The 16055-nt window shown below is 36.1% G+C and overlaps 2 protein-coding genes across 2 annotated transcripts; both read right to left on the bottom strand.

The window, feature by feature from the left end:
• Positions 1-4716: 4716 nt before the first annotated feature.
• LOC149209366 (alcohol-forming fatty acyl-CoA reductase-like) lies at positions 4717-5191 on the bottom strand. The gene is made up of 2 exons (XM_089398600.1): positions 4929-5191; positions 4717-4834 (listed from the first exon to the last, which is right to left on the bottom strand). Exons 1-2 carry the CDS (start codon positions 5189-5191, stop codon positions 4717-4719), a joined length of 381 nt encoding a protein of 126 aa, XP_089254726.1.
• A 6651-nt stretch (positions 5192-11842) lies between these two features.
• On the bottom strand, positions 11843-12668 carry LOC149209365 (putative fatty acyl-CoA reductase 4). The gene is made up of 4 exons (XM_089398599.1): positions 12593-12668; positions 12404-12507; positions 12113-12318; positions 11843-12014 (listed from the first exon to the last, which is right to left on the bottom strand). Exons 1-4 carry the CDS (start codon positions 12666-12668, stop codon positions 11843-11845), a joined length of 558 nt encoding a protein of 185 aa, XP_089254725.1.
• Positions 12669-16055: the final 3387 nt, after the last annotated feature.

Raw genomic sequence — 16055 nt, 5'->3', positions numbered from 1 at the left:
CTACAACACATTACAACATCTCACAAAATGTTTTCAAATACAATACCAAAATCTTGGATTCATCTTACGCTGTTGCGTTTTCACCGTTTTTACATTACAAGAGTCAACACTTATAATCTATGCACTGCTGTGCATAATACTCCCCACATCACACATTGGTCGTCTTCGTTTTTGTTTTTCATTCACCCGCGCACTGTTGTGCGTTCTGTTGCTTCATTACAGAATGGTCAACGAACAAAAAACATATAATACATACTATGCGTATACAACCAAAAAAAATTACATACTTTTTCTTACCCATACCTCCGTAAGAAATAAAAACATTAAAATTCAAGTTTCGACCAACCTTTTACCTATCACAATAACTTTGCATTAAATACTTTTACGGTGGTCAAACAAAAACTTTTACGGCACGTCAAAATTTATTTGCTGCAGGTTTGTGAAGTCCAACAACCGTTGATTTGCTCTCATGGAATCGAACGGTTGATATGAATATCGGAAGGCCCTTTGTTACCGAATGTTACGTTCCGATGGAGAGGTGGTTTTGCAAAAGGTACAGAGGACGCGTGGAAAAATCTTATTGCATCGGGCTTGTGAGTACGAAAACAGCTTACTGACTAAAGGCGGTCCGAAAAGTTTACAGTGCTTTCGCTGCAGCAGTTTTGGCAAGGAATAAATGCAGTTGAAATTACATTTTCAACAAGTAACAGTCAAAACTTGGCCTCCACTAATTCTTCTGACGAATCTGACAGCTCTTCTCTTCACTCGCATTGATCCGACGAATCTCAAACAGATCCGAAAAATCAATACTCGCACTGAACTTCGGGCCTGCAAATACCAGCAAAGCCCCTTTGCAGGAGTTTGATGAAAAACAAACAATATATATCAGTGCTAACAAGGAGTTTGATGAAAAACAAACAATATATATTAGTGCTAACAACGAACTTTAGGTTCCTAGAGGCTCACATCCACAGCTCTCCACACTCGCCTCATCTAATTGAGCTCTTCAATGGTGAGACAGACTTCAAGCAACCTCATTCAACCAACGTGCAATACTCCATATCACCATCACCAGCATGAAGTCTTTTACAACATGCTCTAGAGTGCTCAATGGACAAACCTAAAAACTAAAACAAAATATACTCTTTTATTTCCCTCATCCCATGACGAGCCAAGCCCAGGAGGGGCCAAGCCCTTAGGGCTCTAATACCATGATAAAACTTGATAGTGTAAGCTATCTTCTCATACATTATTCAAATATCACATTAAATATATACAGGAGTATTGTCTCAAGATAGGAAAATTATCTTGGACTTACAAATCTATTGTTTGAGAGAATATCTCAACCACACACAAATCTAGGAACATAGTTAGGAAGAGATTCCTCTAGTTAGAAACACACAACTGAGACAAGTAGGAATTAAATATTCCAACAGATTTCATTCCTTTCTCTTTGGTTGAGCCCTAAGGGCATCCTCCATGAATTAGGTTTTTTGAAGCCTAAGAGGAAAGCTACTATTTGAAAAGTTACTGCAGATTTGTTTGGTTAAAATGGATCTAGCTCTAGATCTACTAAAGATATAAAGAAAGAAGAATGTTGACAAGATTTTTCTTCTTATAAAGCCTGAGCCTAAACAAGTACTCTTTCTGAATACCCCTACACCCTCTCGTCGCAGTAGAATATTATATAGTATTATAAGCCTAGTATTGTATTAATTTCAAATTTAGCCTACTTATATTATAAATGTCAATCTCAATGATGTAATGAGTAGTTTGGAGCACCTCTACAATGATGTATACAGATGTTTTCGTGGAATGTTATAAGGAAAAGTTTTTATTTCTCTACATGCACCCATTAAAAATCGCATTTTTATTTCCTTGTGAAATATTCTATGGGTGAGTGTGTTTGCAATTTGAAGAGGCTATTTTTTCATAGGTCTTTCTGGTTTTATCAGTTATTGTATTGAATTGATGGTTGATAAGGTAGCCCCTGCATTGGTTGGTTAGCCTCTATCCTATTGTTGATCCTCACAAAGCTAGTGTAGGTCGTTGGTTTTATTGCTTCAGTTTCTCTAATGAATATAAATTGAATCGGATTAATTTTTAGAAATAGATTATTTTGTTTCAACCTAAATAAATAAAAGACCAATCAAAGTAATAAAGTTTTTTTCTCTTAATTATAAAAGAAAGAAATAGGAGCCGAGATTCTAAGATTGTCTTTCTAATTTTTTCAAAGCCCAACATAATGCATCGTATATAGATATTTAAAAGAAAGGATTCAATCCAGCCGCAAGTAAACCCAAAAAAGGAATAAGAATGAGGATGCCAATCCTAGCCTCAATGTATGGATTCAATGTGTTGTTAAAAGAGTGTAACGAAGAGGTCTGGGTTGTAGCCTGGCAGGTCTGGATTCAGACTCTCCTTTCTCCCACCTGAAAGGGATTGTTTGTGGTAGAGGATAGAGTTCTTCATTATAAAATAGATTCTCCGTTATCTCTATTCTTTCTGAAGATATGGATTCAGGCTCCACTCTCCGTCATAAAGAAATACAGGAGACACTCCCACATGTGCACACTTGTTTAACTCAATGATAGAGATAAGGAAGAACTTATTGTAATGGGGCTGGTTCTCACTTGTTCATGCAGAATGGGGGATTGGATTTTCCCACCCTTTATACCGATATGATTGCTTCTAAACTACACCAGTTCAGTGGCATAAATTCAGGTTCTTTTCTCACCTATGTCCCTCAAAGAACTGCTCCAAGTCATTGCAAAAGTTGGCCAAAACAAAAGGGAAAGTTCAAAAAAATTTGAAAATGAGTTCTGGATTTGTAGGGTCAATCCTGTATCTAGCAGAAGCCGCCATGAATTTTTCAAGAGTCTCATTTTCCAATTCCCGGTTCCTCGACAACATCAACATATCTCCATCAATGTCACCGTAAAATTCCTCGTACCCTAGCACCGCCTCGTAGCCTTTGGCAACAAAGCCCTCTAGGCCAATGGTCCAATAAGTAACCGATGTAGCTCGGCCCCATCTCGAACACGGTTATCCAGCTTCCACAATCTATCCAACTCGACCACGATTAGCTTCCACAATGTATCCTGTTTCCAACTTGCAGAATGCAACCCGACTCAACTAGCAAGGTAAGCCTCATTTCCCTCATCTTTATCAACACCATTCATGAGGTATCTTCTGCAGGAAGGTACTTCTCCAACAAGAAACTACTCTTTGCCTTCATAATTAACAGTTGTAGTGGCCTTGTCACCAGTTGGTCTACCAACATGCAAACAACCACATACCACCGACACGCAAACCATCACAGACAGACACAAGGGGACGGATGGCTCTAATACGCCACAGGAATGGCGTTGAAACTTTAATGCATTTTTCAAATTTCAAACTGATTATCCTAAGTTTCTTCAAAATCATGTAGTCTCCCAGGGAATATAGCGTTGAAATTTTAATGAATTTTTGAAATTTCAAACCCATTATCCTAACTTTCATCAAAATCATGCAGTCTCTCCAGCAATAAGAGGTACAAACTGAAAGTTTAGACAAAAATTTGTTTGGCAGCGTATTTTTTTTTAAACATTGATTAAAACATGATATGTATTAATTGGTCAAAGCCATTTAATATTATTTCAGTGTTTATCGGTCGCAATATTCCCTCCAATGCCACAAGCAGGGACTAATAATGCTAAAAGAGCCATAGACTCATACAATTCACAATTGTTTTCCTCATCTGAAAAGAAATTTCCAATTTTACATTGGTTTCAGAACTTTACAATTATACTTTAATGGTTTGGAACAATAACAATATTTGGTATCTTATAAAACTCTATATCGTTTATATTAATAAATGAATCATATTACATTTTTATATATTCACTTTCTTTATTTGAAAAGAATAATTCACTTTATAATGTTATAATTGTATTTGAATAGTTTGATATAATAATAATATTAATAATTCACTTTATAATGTTATAATTGTATTTGAATAGTTTGATACAATAACAATATTTGGTAATTCGTTTATGGGAATGAAAGTGTGTATTGTTAAGACACTTCGTGGTGTTAAGGTCATTAGTTAAATTCACTGAGAAAAAATTTACTCATATTAAAGCTGGTGTTGTCCACACTGGATGCAGTTAATGATTTAAAAATCTCTGAACAATTTCTCATTTAAAAGTCCCTAAACAATTTAATGTTAATAATTTAAAAATCTCTGAACAATTTCTCATTTAAAAATCCCTAAACAATTTCTCAAACCAAAAATTAACGATTAATAAACAATTTCTGTTATTTTTACATTAATAAATAGCTACTATCATCGCATTTATCACCATATCCGCTGGAATCTGTTAATCGTCAAACGAACAACATCAAATGTAAATTCTCAGCAGTTTATATATTTGGGCGCAACCACATGGGAGAAAGTAGGGAAGTTTGATGCTGGAAGAAATTGAAGTGACTGACCACGTCTACAATGAGTTCCGGCTCAGCTAAGAAGTATGAGATTTGCCCTTTTCCCTAACCTATTATAACAGTGTCCATAGTTCTGCATGAGAACCCGAAAAAGCACATGATCAATGTGAATAATGATATGATACTCATATTAATAGCATTATCCTGAAATATTTGTGTGTGCTAGCCAGATTCTAACAATAAAGGATGGATATTAATGAGCCAGGGAAGGGCTCTGCCAAAGTACTTTCAATAATGGTCGGTTCGGAGGATGACCAGTGGAAGATCTCCCCTCAATTTCTCTATGAGCATTTCTCCCATAGCTTTGGTAAATGAGTATGTATTTGGCCACCCAAACATTCTTGCCCTGCTCAGATACCCATCATGAATGCATGAATCTAATAATTTTCCTCTCACAATGAAATCGATGCAATTTAAATAGACGTCCGAAGGCTACTAACCTTTCTAAACCCAATTCTTTAAGGCGTTTCACTTTGCCGTCTTTTACAGAACTTGTGCTTCCAGTATGAGTAGTTGACGAGGCCTCTAGTGTGAGTTGTGTTTTCTCCAGTACACCGAATTCTGCTTCGATATCTAAGCTCAGAGGTGGACTGCTTTCGTCCTCAGGTTCTCTACTGTCCATTGAAGTGTTCCCCCGATTCAGACGACTCTCTTTTATTCGTCCACTTTTACGTCCTACAACGTAAGCTTTTGTCCATTCCATAGATATGGACTATGGAATCCTGAGACACAGCGATATTCACTATTATGAAAAATATATTTGTTTAGTTTCTTAAAATATGTTAATACGGTTTTTGTTAGACTAAGTTAAAAATAATTAATATTATTTTGATATTAATGGAGAAAATGGTTACATTGTTGTAACTTTCTCCCTAGTTTAGGATTAGTTCCTATAGTTATGGGGTTTGAGTGCAACTTCATATTTCCTAGTATTGTATTTATTGATGTAATTTTTCATTGATGATGAATAGAGTGTACGAGAGTGATCTCTCAAGTTTTGGTGAGTAGTCTCCAGGTGCAGGCACACCTGAGAGCTACATCTCTTTCTTTTCAATTCTGTTCACATTTTATCTTGGTATCAGAGCTCAGATTGAGTGAGCCTGATCTTTTGTCACCTATGAGGTTGAAGTGCCTGTAGTAGCTAGCTTGCCTGTGTGGCGGAATTGCCTGTGTGGCTTGAAGTGCCTTTGTGGATGTGTGTACACGAGAGCTCTGTGCTCAATTGAGCAGGTGGACTGCAGAACACCTGGCTCGGACTCGAAAAAAAAAATTCTGAGTGGAAAGGTCGATTAGCGCAGATTTTGTGCTGACAGTCGCGCCAGAAGAGGAATTAGCGCGGATTTTGAGGAATAAATCGCGCCAAAGCGCCAGAAAGCCCGATTAGCACGGGATTTTACCGAGAAAGTCGCGCCAATTAAAATACTCTAAGCGATTTTGAATTAGCGCGGATTTTTCGCTCAGGGTAGCACCAAGGGGATCTGCGAATAGCGTGAGCTTCGTTTGGTGGTTTGCAAACGGTGCAGATCGGCGGAGTTGCAGATCCGTCCGGGAGAGACAGATCGGGAAAGCGCCAGAGGAGATCTGCGGGAAACCTCGCCTTCGTTTGGCGATCTGCACGGAGAGCAGGATCGACGAAGTGGCAGATCAATCCGGGAGAGGTGGATCGGATCAATTGTGATCAGATCATTGTTTCGGCTGTGTTGGAAACGCCGAATTTTCTCATTGGAGCGGGAGTGCCAGACACTGTAGATCAGTGGCAGAGGTGACAGATCGATCTGACAGGGATTGTTTTTGTTGTTGTTAAGTAGATTCACAATGAGTAATACGATGGAATCTTACCTTAACGAGTCTGGTAAACTCAACGGGTCTAACTTCACGAATTGGAAGTTTAAGATTCAGACCCTGCTCGAAGGTGCGAATGCTTGGGTATAGTGACAGGCGATGAGCAGAAGCCGACTACAACCACACAGAACGAAGACAATGTCATTGCACACATCAGAGACTGTAAAACGTCCGCAGAGATTTGGATGAAAATCAAAAGTCTGTATGAGACCAAGAATACAAACAGAGTTTTGGCTCTGAAAAGCAAGCTATTTTCAATGAGGATGGATGAAAGGGAGTCTGCTACTGCATTTGTCGCGTGAATTAAGGATGTTAAAGATGGATTGGGGGCCATTGGAGTGGCGGTGGCTGATGAAGATCTTGTTGCAATTACAATGAATGGGATGCGTGATAATTTCCAAACCTTCATCACTGGAGTCTCGGCAAGGGAGAAAACACCCACGTTTGATGATCTCACTGCGATCTTGCAGCAAGAGGAAGAGCGACGGCAGAACCTGAATCTGAACCCCCAAAGTGACGATCTCGCGCTGATGGCAAAACGACGACTATCTAAAGGGAAGCAGTCACAGCAGCAATCAGTCCAGAAAGGAGGAACAACACATAAACATCACTGTCATAAAGGTATGATTGCAAATCATTCTGAAAAGAAATGCTTTTATTGTGGAAAGAAGGGTCATATACAAAGAGATTGTTATTATAAGAGGCAGGTTGATGAGGCAAGGAGGAGACAGGTAAATCCAAAACACAGAGAATATTTTGTTGAAGAAGAAGACTTCAGTCATGAATTTCGACTGTTCACAGTCGACTGTGCCCTTTCAGCATCGAATGAAGATGACATCTGGTATGTCGATTCCGGAGCATCCTCTCACATGACAGGTAATAAGGAATTTTTTGATAGTCTTGAAGAAATTATAAATGGATCAAAAATATATCTAGGGGATAATAATGGATATCAGATTAAAGGTCATGGGGTGATTTCAGTTAAGTTACCAAATGGAAAAATTAGTCACCTTTCAAATGTTTTATATGTACTTGGAATAAAGAAAAACCTGATATCTGTATCCATGATGGCTGATCAAGATATGCATGTCGAATTCTTCAAGACTCACTGTGTGATAAAGGATTGCAGGAATGAAATTGTTGCAACAGGCATGCGAGTTGGAACCCTATGCAGATTGGATGCAAAAAGTATATCAAAGCAAGCCATGGTTGTAGGAGAGTCGACAGCTGAACAACTTTGGCATCAGAGGTTTGGTCATCTGAATCTGCAGGATCTCATGTTGTTACAAAAGAAAGGTATGGTCGAAGGTCTTCCCATCTTTCGTAACATTCAGTTAAACTGTGATGGTTGTGCCTTAGGAAAGATGCACAGAGAACAGTTCCCTGTGCATAATAGGAGGAGGCAAATAAAAATCCTAGAGCTAGTGCACACTGATGTATGTGGTCCCATGCAGACAAGGTCGCTAGGGGGATCATACTATTTTTTGTTGTTTACTGATGACTGCACTAGGTATTCATGGGTTTATTTTTTAAACAAGAAAAGTCAGACTTTCCAATGTTTTATAGATTTCAAAACCCTGGTGGAAAAGCAGTTTGGAAAAAGTATTAAAATTCTCCGATCTGATCAAGGAGGAGAATACAAATTAAAAGAATTCATGAAATACTGCAAATCTCACGGGATTGTTCAGCAGTATACAGTGCCGCACACACCACAGCAAAATGGAGTTGCAGAATGTAAAAACAGAACATTGGTGGAATGTGTAAGGAGCATGCTGCAAGGTAAGGGTCTATCTAATATTTTTTGGGCAGAAGCGATAAACACTGCTGTATATTTAAAAAATAGAAGTCCTACTAGGTTTCTTGGCTTTAAAACCCCTTTTGAAGCCTTATATGGATTTAAACCAGCAGTAAACCACTTAAGAGTCTTTGGGTCAAAGGCATTTGCACATGTACCCAAAGCTGATAGAAAGAAACTAGACCCTAAGGCAGTCAAATGCATCTTTGTTGGTTATGGCATAGAGTTTAAAGCATACAAACTGTTCAATCCTGAGTCTCGTAAGACATTTGAAAGTAGAGATGTAGTCTTTCATGAACAGGTACAGGAAAGGAAAGCTGATGTTGGAGATGATTGGCACATTCCATTGCTGTTGGAGGAAAGCAGCGAGGATGAAAGGGAGCAGAAAGAAGAGAATGAAGAAGAACAACAAGAAGGTGAAAAAGCAGGCCCAGTTATTGCAGAGGAAAACAAATTTGAGGTAAGTCCCCTACCAAGGAGGTCAGGTAGGAAGACTTAATTACCATTGAAGTTGAGAAACTATGCGTTGATGTCAAAGTTTTTGAACATTATAGAGCCCTCTAATTATAAAGAAGCTAGTCAATTTGAGGAATGGAGAGCTGCAATGAATGAAGAAATGGAATCAATTCCTAGAAATGACACTTGGGATTTAGTTGAGCTGCCTAAGAATAAAACACCCATAGGATGCAAGTGGCTGTTTAAACCAAAAATGAATGCAGACGGAAGTATAGATAAGTTAAAAGCTAGGCTGGTTGCAAAAGGATATTCACAGCAGAAAGGTATAGATTTTGATGATACTTTTGCACCTGTAGCAAAGCTAAATACAATCAGAATACTTATTGCTTTAGCTACTAAATATAATTGGGAATTACACCAGCTTGATGTTAAATCTGCATTTTTAAACGCTGATTTAAAAGAAGAAATTTACTTAGTACAGCCAGAAGGATTTGTAAAGCAGGGGCAGGAACAGCTTGTTTGTAGGTTGAAAAAGGCTTTATATGGTTTAAAGCAAGCACCCAGGTCTTGGTATGAAAAGGTTGATTCTTTCTTTGTAGAGCATGGTTTCCATAGAAGTTTAAATGACCCAAATTTGTATACCAAGTACAATAATCAGGGGCAGATTATTTTGATTTCTCTATATGTGGATGATATGATTTTAACAGGAAATGCAGATGATTTAATTAGAGGAATCAAAAGGCTCATGGCACAAGTTTTTGAGATGAAGGATCTCGGAAGCCTTCACTATTATCTGGGATTAGAAGTATTCAGAGATACTGGGCAAACTTTTCTTACCCAAGGGAAGTATGCCAGAAATCTGTTGGAAAAGTTTGGTATGGATCAGTGTAGAGCAGCAGCGACACCTTTGCAGCAGAATCTGAAATTGAGCAGTGATGATGGCACTAAGGAGGTTGATGCCACAATGTACAGACAGCTGGTTGGCAGCCTGATATATCTTACAACAACCAGACCTGACTTGGCATACTCTGTTAGTGTGTTGAGCCAATTTATGTCGAAACCGCTTGAAAGTCACTGGATAGCAGCAAAGAGCGTGTTGAGGTATCTTTGTGGTACTGTTAATTATGGTATTTTATACACTGATGTATCTGATGTTACTCTAGCAGGTTTTTCAGACTCAGACTGGGCAGGTAACCTGGATGATCGGAGGTCCATCACAGGTTATGCATTCAACATAGGTTCCGGGGTCATAGCTTGGAGCAGCAAGAAGCAGAGTACTGTAGCCTTGTCTTCATGTGAAGCTGAGTATCAAGCATTGTGTGCAGGAACGTGTGAAGCGATCTGGTTGAGAAGGCTTCTTAAAGATGTAGGAAAAGAACAGAAGCAACCCACTTCTATCAAAAGCGACAACCAGAGCACCATTAAATTAGCATACAATCCAATGTTTCACAAAAACACCAAACATATAGACTCTCAATTCCATTTTGTTAGAGAGAAAATACAGTCTAAAGAAATTGCTGTTGTATATTGTAAAACTTGTGACAATGTGGCTGATATTTTCACAAAGCCTCTTGCATGAGTGAAATTTGAATTGTTTAGAAAGATGCTAGGAGTCCAGGAGAACCCTTTCTCCATTAAGGGGGGGAGTTAAAAATAATTAATATTATTTTGATATTAATGGAGAAAATGGTTACATTGTTGTGAATTTCTCCCTAGTTTAGGATTAGTTCCTATAGTTATGAGGTTTGGGTGCAACTTCCTATTTCCTAGTATTGTATTTATTGATGTAATCTTTCATTGATGATGAATAGAGTGGACGAGAGTGATCTCTCAAGTTTTGGTGAGTGTAGTCTCCAGGTGCAGGCCACACCTGAGAGCTACATCTCTTTCTTTTCAATTATGTTCACATTTTATCTGACTACTCAATATCCAAGATTTTTAGATACTACTATATACTTGCTAAGTTTTCGATGTATGTTTTTTTATGATTCTAAATTAATAATATGTATAATTCCTTTAGTTTTAAGTTTTACATGGAAATTTTTTATAATCCAAATAAAAATATATATATAATTCGTTAGGTTGAATATGGATTTTCGAAATATTCTTTAAAGAAATATTGATAATAAAATTATTAAATAAATAAAAATCATAAATAAAATATTCATTTCTACAATACTGAACATATTTTAATATGATTTTATTATAGTCAAAAATATTTTAATAATATGTTATTAATTACATGAAATTGGGTGTCTATGTAATTTCTATGATAGGTTACTAGTTTGAATTTCTCAGGGGTTGTCTTGCCTTTTTAGTCCCACAAAAAAACTTTATAAAATAATACATTACTATGAACTAATATCTTTTAGTTTGTGAATTATACAGTGAAATTTTTAAAGTTATATATATATATATATTCTTAATTTTATTTTTAGTTTTATAAAAGAAAAATTTATATGAAAATGTAAATTTTTTTAAAATAAAATTTTATTTATTTATATGTGTATATCTATCTTAACTCTTATGATCATATCTCTCTGAATACAAATATCTTAACTCTATAAAATCATATGACTCCCCATGCAAATTTCTGGTAAGATTTAAAAAAACATTTACATATCAATTGATTTCATTCCTCACAACACTTAATAAAAAATCTGAAATATATATATATATATATATATATATAACATTTTTAATAAATTCATTATCAATCTCATTAATATTAATTTTATATATTTATTAATTAAATTTATATACGTTATTTTAAATCTTAAATAATTATATATTCTAAAGTATTTTTAAATGTAAAATACTTCTCAATTAAAAAACAGTCTAGATGTAAAGATACTTCTCAATACAAAAATTAGACTTAAAATAAAATTAACATATAGAATGGCTTTTTTAAATTAGAAAATATAGACCCAAAAAAAACACAATTTTAATATTAATTTTAATTTACTTCTAATAAAAAAATAAATTAACATAAACAGAAATTTAATGAAATTGAAAATTATAGAAATGAAAATAGCCTAATATAATATCGTATTACAAATATATAACCTCGATAAAATTATTACATAATTAATAAAAAACCAATTTCTAAAATTACTGTATTTTAAAACCAAATATCATTTTATTTTTACCATCTAAATTTTCTACAATTAAAAAAAAAAATGAAATATACTTCCCAATTAAATCACCAAATTCATGTAAATTTATTCTGGTCTAAATATTTTTGTCCCTTCTTTAAACCTTTCAGAAACCTTCTTTAAACTTTTCATAAACCTTTTTCATCTGATAGATAGGATCAAAATCTGTCCACTTACCAGTGGAGACGTGCAAGACGATTTGAAGTTTACTGCATCGTTGCGCGAATTCCACAATATTCTGAGCTCCCTTGGTGTTGACATTCAGAGAAATGTCATATCTACGTTGTGCGCAAAGGTGTTAGGCCTTACATTCAAAATATAAATTCTTTCCTATAGCAAGGAGTAATCAGCTTGCCAAGAGGAAATATAAACGAACCTGTCATCAAACACGGTGCTCGCTGCAATATTTACAATGGAATCCAGATTTCTCAGGAGGTGCTCTCTGGTGCTCTCCGTATCAATTCCAAGATTATGATCCGTTGCAATGTCTCCAACCACAGGAACAACTTTCTCGAATACGAATCTTTCAAAGCTGTCTCCATGTTGCTCCCTCAATCTACTGAACAGCTCCAGTTTCAAAACCTGTCATTCATAGCAAAGAATTGACATCATTCGTAGGCAGAGCATTGGCCAATTTATGAGTAGGAAGAGTACTCAGATTTCTTACTTCACTTTTGAATCGGATTTTGGCAGACTCAGCATCATCCGCCCTTAGCAAAACAAAAATGCGGCCAATCCCGGGCTGCGACCGTAATATTTTCTCGATGAAAACTACATATGTGAACAGCAATTACATTCATTATCGTCGAAAGATATATTATAAAAGAATAAAAGTATTGTCTGAAATATTTAATACTTTTTCCGAGGAAACCGGTTGATCCAGTCACCAATATGTTCTTCTCATTGAGAAAGCCAAGAACATTTGACGCCATGGATCGTGTTTCGATAAATCTGCAACTCGAACATAACATATCAGAAACGACGCGTTGATGATAATTTGTACGAGATAAACAATTTATGTTCAAACTTTTTCCTGTTCACGACATCATATTATGTGTGACATACACAATTATTATTGGAAGGCAATAAAGAATATGATACTTACGATCTGCACTCCAGTCACACAGCAAAGGAAGCACAATGGAATAAGGCGAAGCACGTAATCATATAAAAAGACCGCAATAAGCTTCCGCTCAATCTCTGAAGATACAAGCGTATTTATAACGGCTCAAGTAGCAGCTTTACCAAACCCGACCCTCGAATTCCGATAATTCAGAAAGTTATCAATAAAGTAGGTAGGGATTCTTTATTTTTCAGTAGTCAAGGATGTGCTACTCACACCACTTTGTCAATTAGATATAACTATATTGTTATTTCGAAATTGACATCCTTTCACAAGGTTAATCTACCTATTTTTATTTTTAAAGAATATTTAATTAAAATCAATTACAATATTAATTATTTATATATATTCAAATTAATTAAATTATAATGAATATATAATTTAGATAAATTAAAAATATGTATATTTTAAATAGATAGTATATATATTTAAAATTAATGGAATCAAATTATAACTACACTAAATGAATAAATATTTGCAGTGGTATGATCCGGATTATCCACAGTTTTGTGTCACACCACTTTGTCAATTAGATATAACTATATTGTTATTTTGAAATTGACATCCTTTCACAAGGTTAATCTACTTATTTTTATTTTTAAAGAATATTTAATTAAAATCAATTATAATATTAATTTTTTATATATATTCAAATTAATTAAATTATAATGAATATATAATTTAGATAAATTAAAAATATGTATTTTTAAATAGATAGTATATATATTTAAAATTAATGGAATCAAATTATAACTACACTAAATGAATAAATATTTGCAGTGGTATGATCCGGATTATCCACAGTTTTGTGTTCATTACGTTTCAAACCCCAAAGAGGGTCCATCATCAGGACTAATAGAATATGAAAGAAAGCTTTCTTTCATATTCTATTAGTCCTGATGATGGACCCTCTTTGGGGTTTGAAACGTCGACAGAATGAACACAAAACTGTGGATAATCCGGATCATACCACTGCAAAAAACTTCCACAGAAGCCTAAAATCTAGCATGAATAAATATTATTATAATTCAACATGAATGTTTTTTCTTCACAATGAAAAATCAACCAACCTTAATTAAAATAAAGTCATTACATCAAGTTAAGTTCCTTTGCACTTTATCCTACAATTGTGTAAGAATGTTAAAAAGAGAAAAATAGATTATAGTACACTGAGACATACACCCATTTGCTGACAAAAAATACAGAGCATACAAAGGTCTCGTACCTCACTCATATGACCATCTCACCAGAAAAATAAAATACCACTACATATGGCAGCGAATGACCCAGAGAGAGTGGCTCATAGTCTAGGCAGAAAAGCAAAAAAACATGATCGTCAACTTGGGACAAATCAGGCAACGGCACAGTCCATCGAGAAAAAATGAAGGATCATTAGCTTATGACAAAGTCCTGAACCAAACATTCGTAATGAAGATATCCAGGATGTGCCAAGGCCCCACGCTTTGAGAGTTTATGCATCAATGAATTATGCTCTCTAAAAATGTGGCGAAAGGATAAGGAGCGAAATCTAGCCCTCATTGAGCTAATATGTTCCAACCAGTGACCCAAAGTTGGAACATCAAAAGAGTAGGAACCGAATGCCTAGTCGATTGTCACTTTTGAGTCCCCAAAGATGACAATCTCTTCCACTGCAAGCCATAATGCACAACAAAGAACTACCCAAAGGGCAAGCACCTCGGCAAGCATATTAGTGTGAGAACCACTAGACCAAAATAAGTGATAATGTTGTGAAGGGGAAAGGGAAATAATTGCTCCACAACCACATGCAACCCTCACAAAGGCACCATCAAAAAAATCCCTGGGGAAGTTATTCCTAATATGTTTGAAGGTCATGCCACTCTTGGATCTGTTTGATATTAGGGGATCAATCTCTAAGAAATACCCAATAGTTTTGAATGAAGTTTGCCTCAGATCTGGAACAACATTGTCAAAAATGCAAACATGTTGGCAGCGGCAAATCCCCTAGAAAAAATACTGAGCAATATATCTATATTGTCTATTGTGGATTGAGCAACTTTGGAGGCAAGAGAGGATAGAGACTTTGTCCACCGCACAGTTGATGTTGAGCATAGTAGTGATTTCCTCCCAAACAACGTGGGCAAAGGGGCATACTAGGAAGAGGTGTACAATGTTCTCCTCAACTGATCTACAAAGAGGGAAAACATCAGGGCCTAAGAATCCTGTTTCAAAAGGTTGTCCCAAGCAATGATGAGGTTGTGGACAACTAGCTAGGTGAAGCATTTCAGCTTCGCTGGAACCTCCCACTTCCACATCCAAGCCATCCAAATGGGGTAGGGGTCTAGTTGTAGCCTAACAGAGATATATAAATATGCATCCTTAGTAGAAATTTTTCCTCGGTTGTGGACAACTAGCTAGGTGAAGCATTTCAGCTTCGCTGGAACCTCCCACTTCCACATCCAAGCCATCCAAATGGGGTAGGGGTCTAGTTGTAGCCTAACAGAGATATATAAATATGCATCCTTAGTAGAAAATTTTTCCTCTCTCTAAGATACCTCCCCGATTGTTCTTATCCTCTTTTTCAGTAAGAACAATTCTTGCTTGCTTCAGATGTGTATGGAAGGACTCCCATTCAAGGTCTAGATTCGACTGTAGCTCCAACTCAACTGCTCTCCTCCAATATGTAGAGGGAAATACCTCATTGAAAACAACCCCAATGTGTGTTAGCAACTTAATATTTTGGCTATGTAGATGTTGGATAATGGGCAATGAGAGGGAGTGGCACCCCTCTAAACCAACCATAGCGTCTAGGCCAATCAGTATTTTGTTGCCCCTTCCAACTACCATCTGAGATTGTTACAAAGCCAAGGTTGAAATTTCATCATGTTGTGCCAAACAAAGGAGGCCTTACTCTTCACTGGAGCACCAATGTTGACCCAATCCTTCAATTGGGCATTGTCGAGATATTTATCTCTACTTATGTTTTGGCAAATGCCCCGCCCCACCAAGGCCCTCCAAAGGTTTGATGCGAGCATGGCACAAATAAAGACATATATCCTTAATATCCATCCACCTGATTCAAAAAGTTTATAGATGTTAACCAACAAGAATAAATATATTTTCATCTTATCTCCAAAAATAAAATTAACCATCATAAAATTGATTCTATATATATGATAACCATGAAAAGAACCGAATAAGTACATCCAATATTTTT

Source organism: Pinus tabuliformis, chromosome 1_2 (assembly GCF_031772625.1).
Source record: "Pinus tabuliformis cultivar Carrire ecotype Pingquan chromosome 1_2, CPIR1, whole genome shotgun sequence".
Classification (NCBI taxonomy): domain Eukaryota; kingdom Viridiplantae; phylum Streptophyta; class Pinopsida; order Pinales; family Pinaceae; genus Pinus; species Pinus tabuliformis.
The sequence above is the reverse complement of the archived record's forward strand: the minus strand, read 5'-3'. Positions and strand labels throughout refer to the sequence as shown.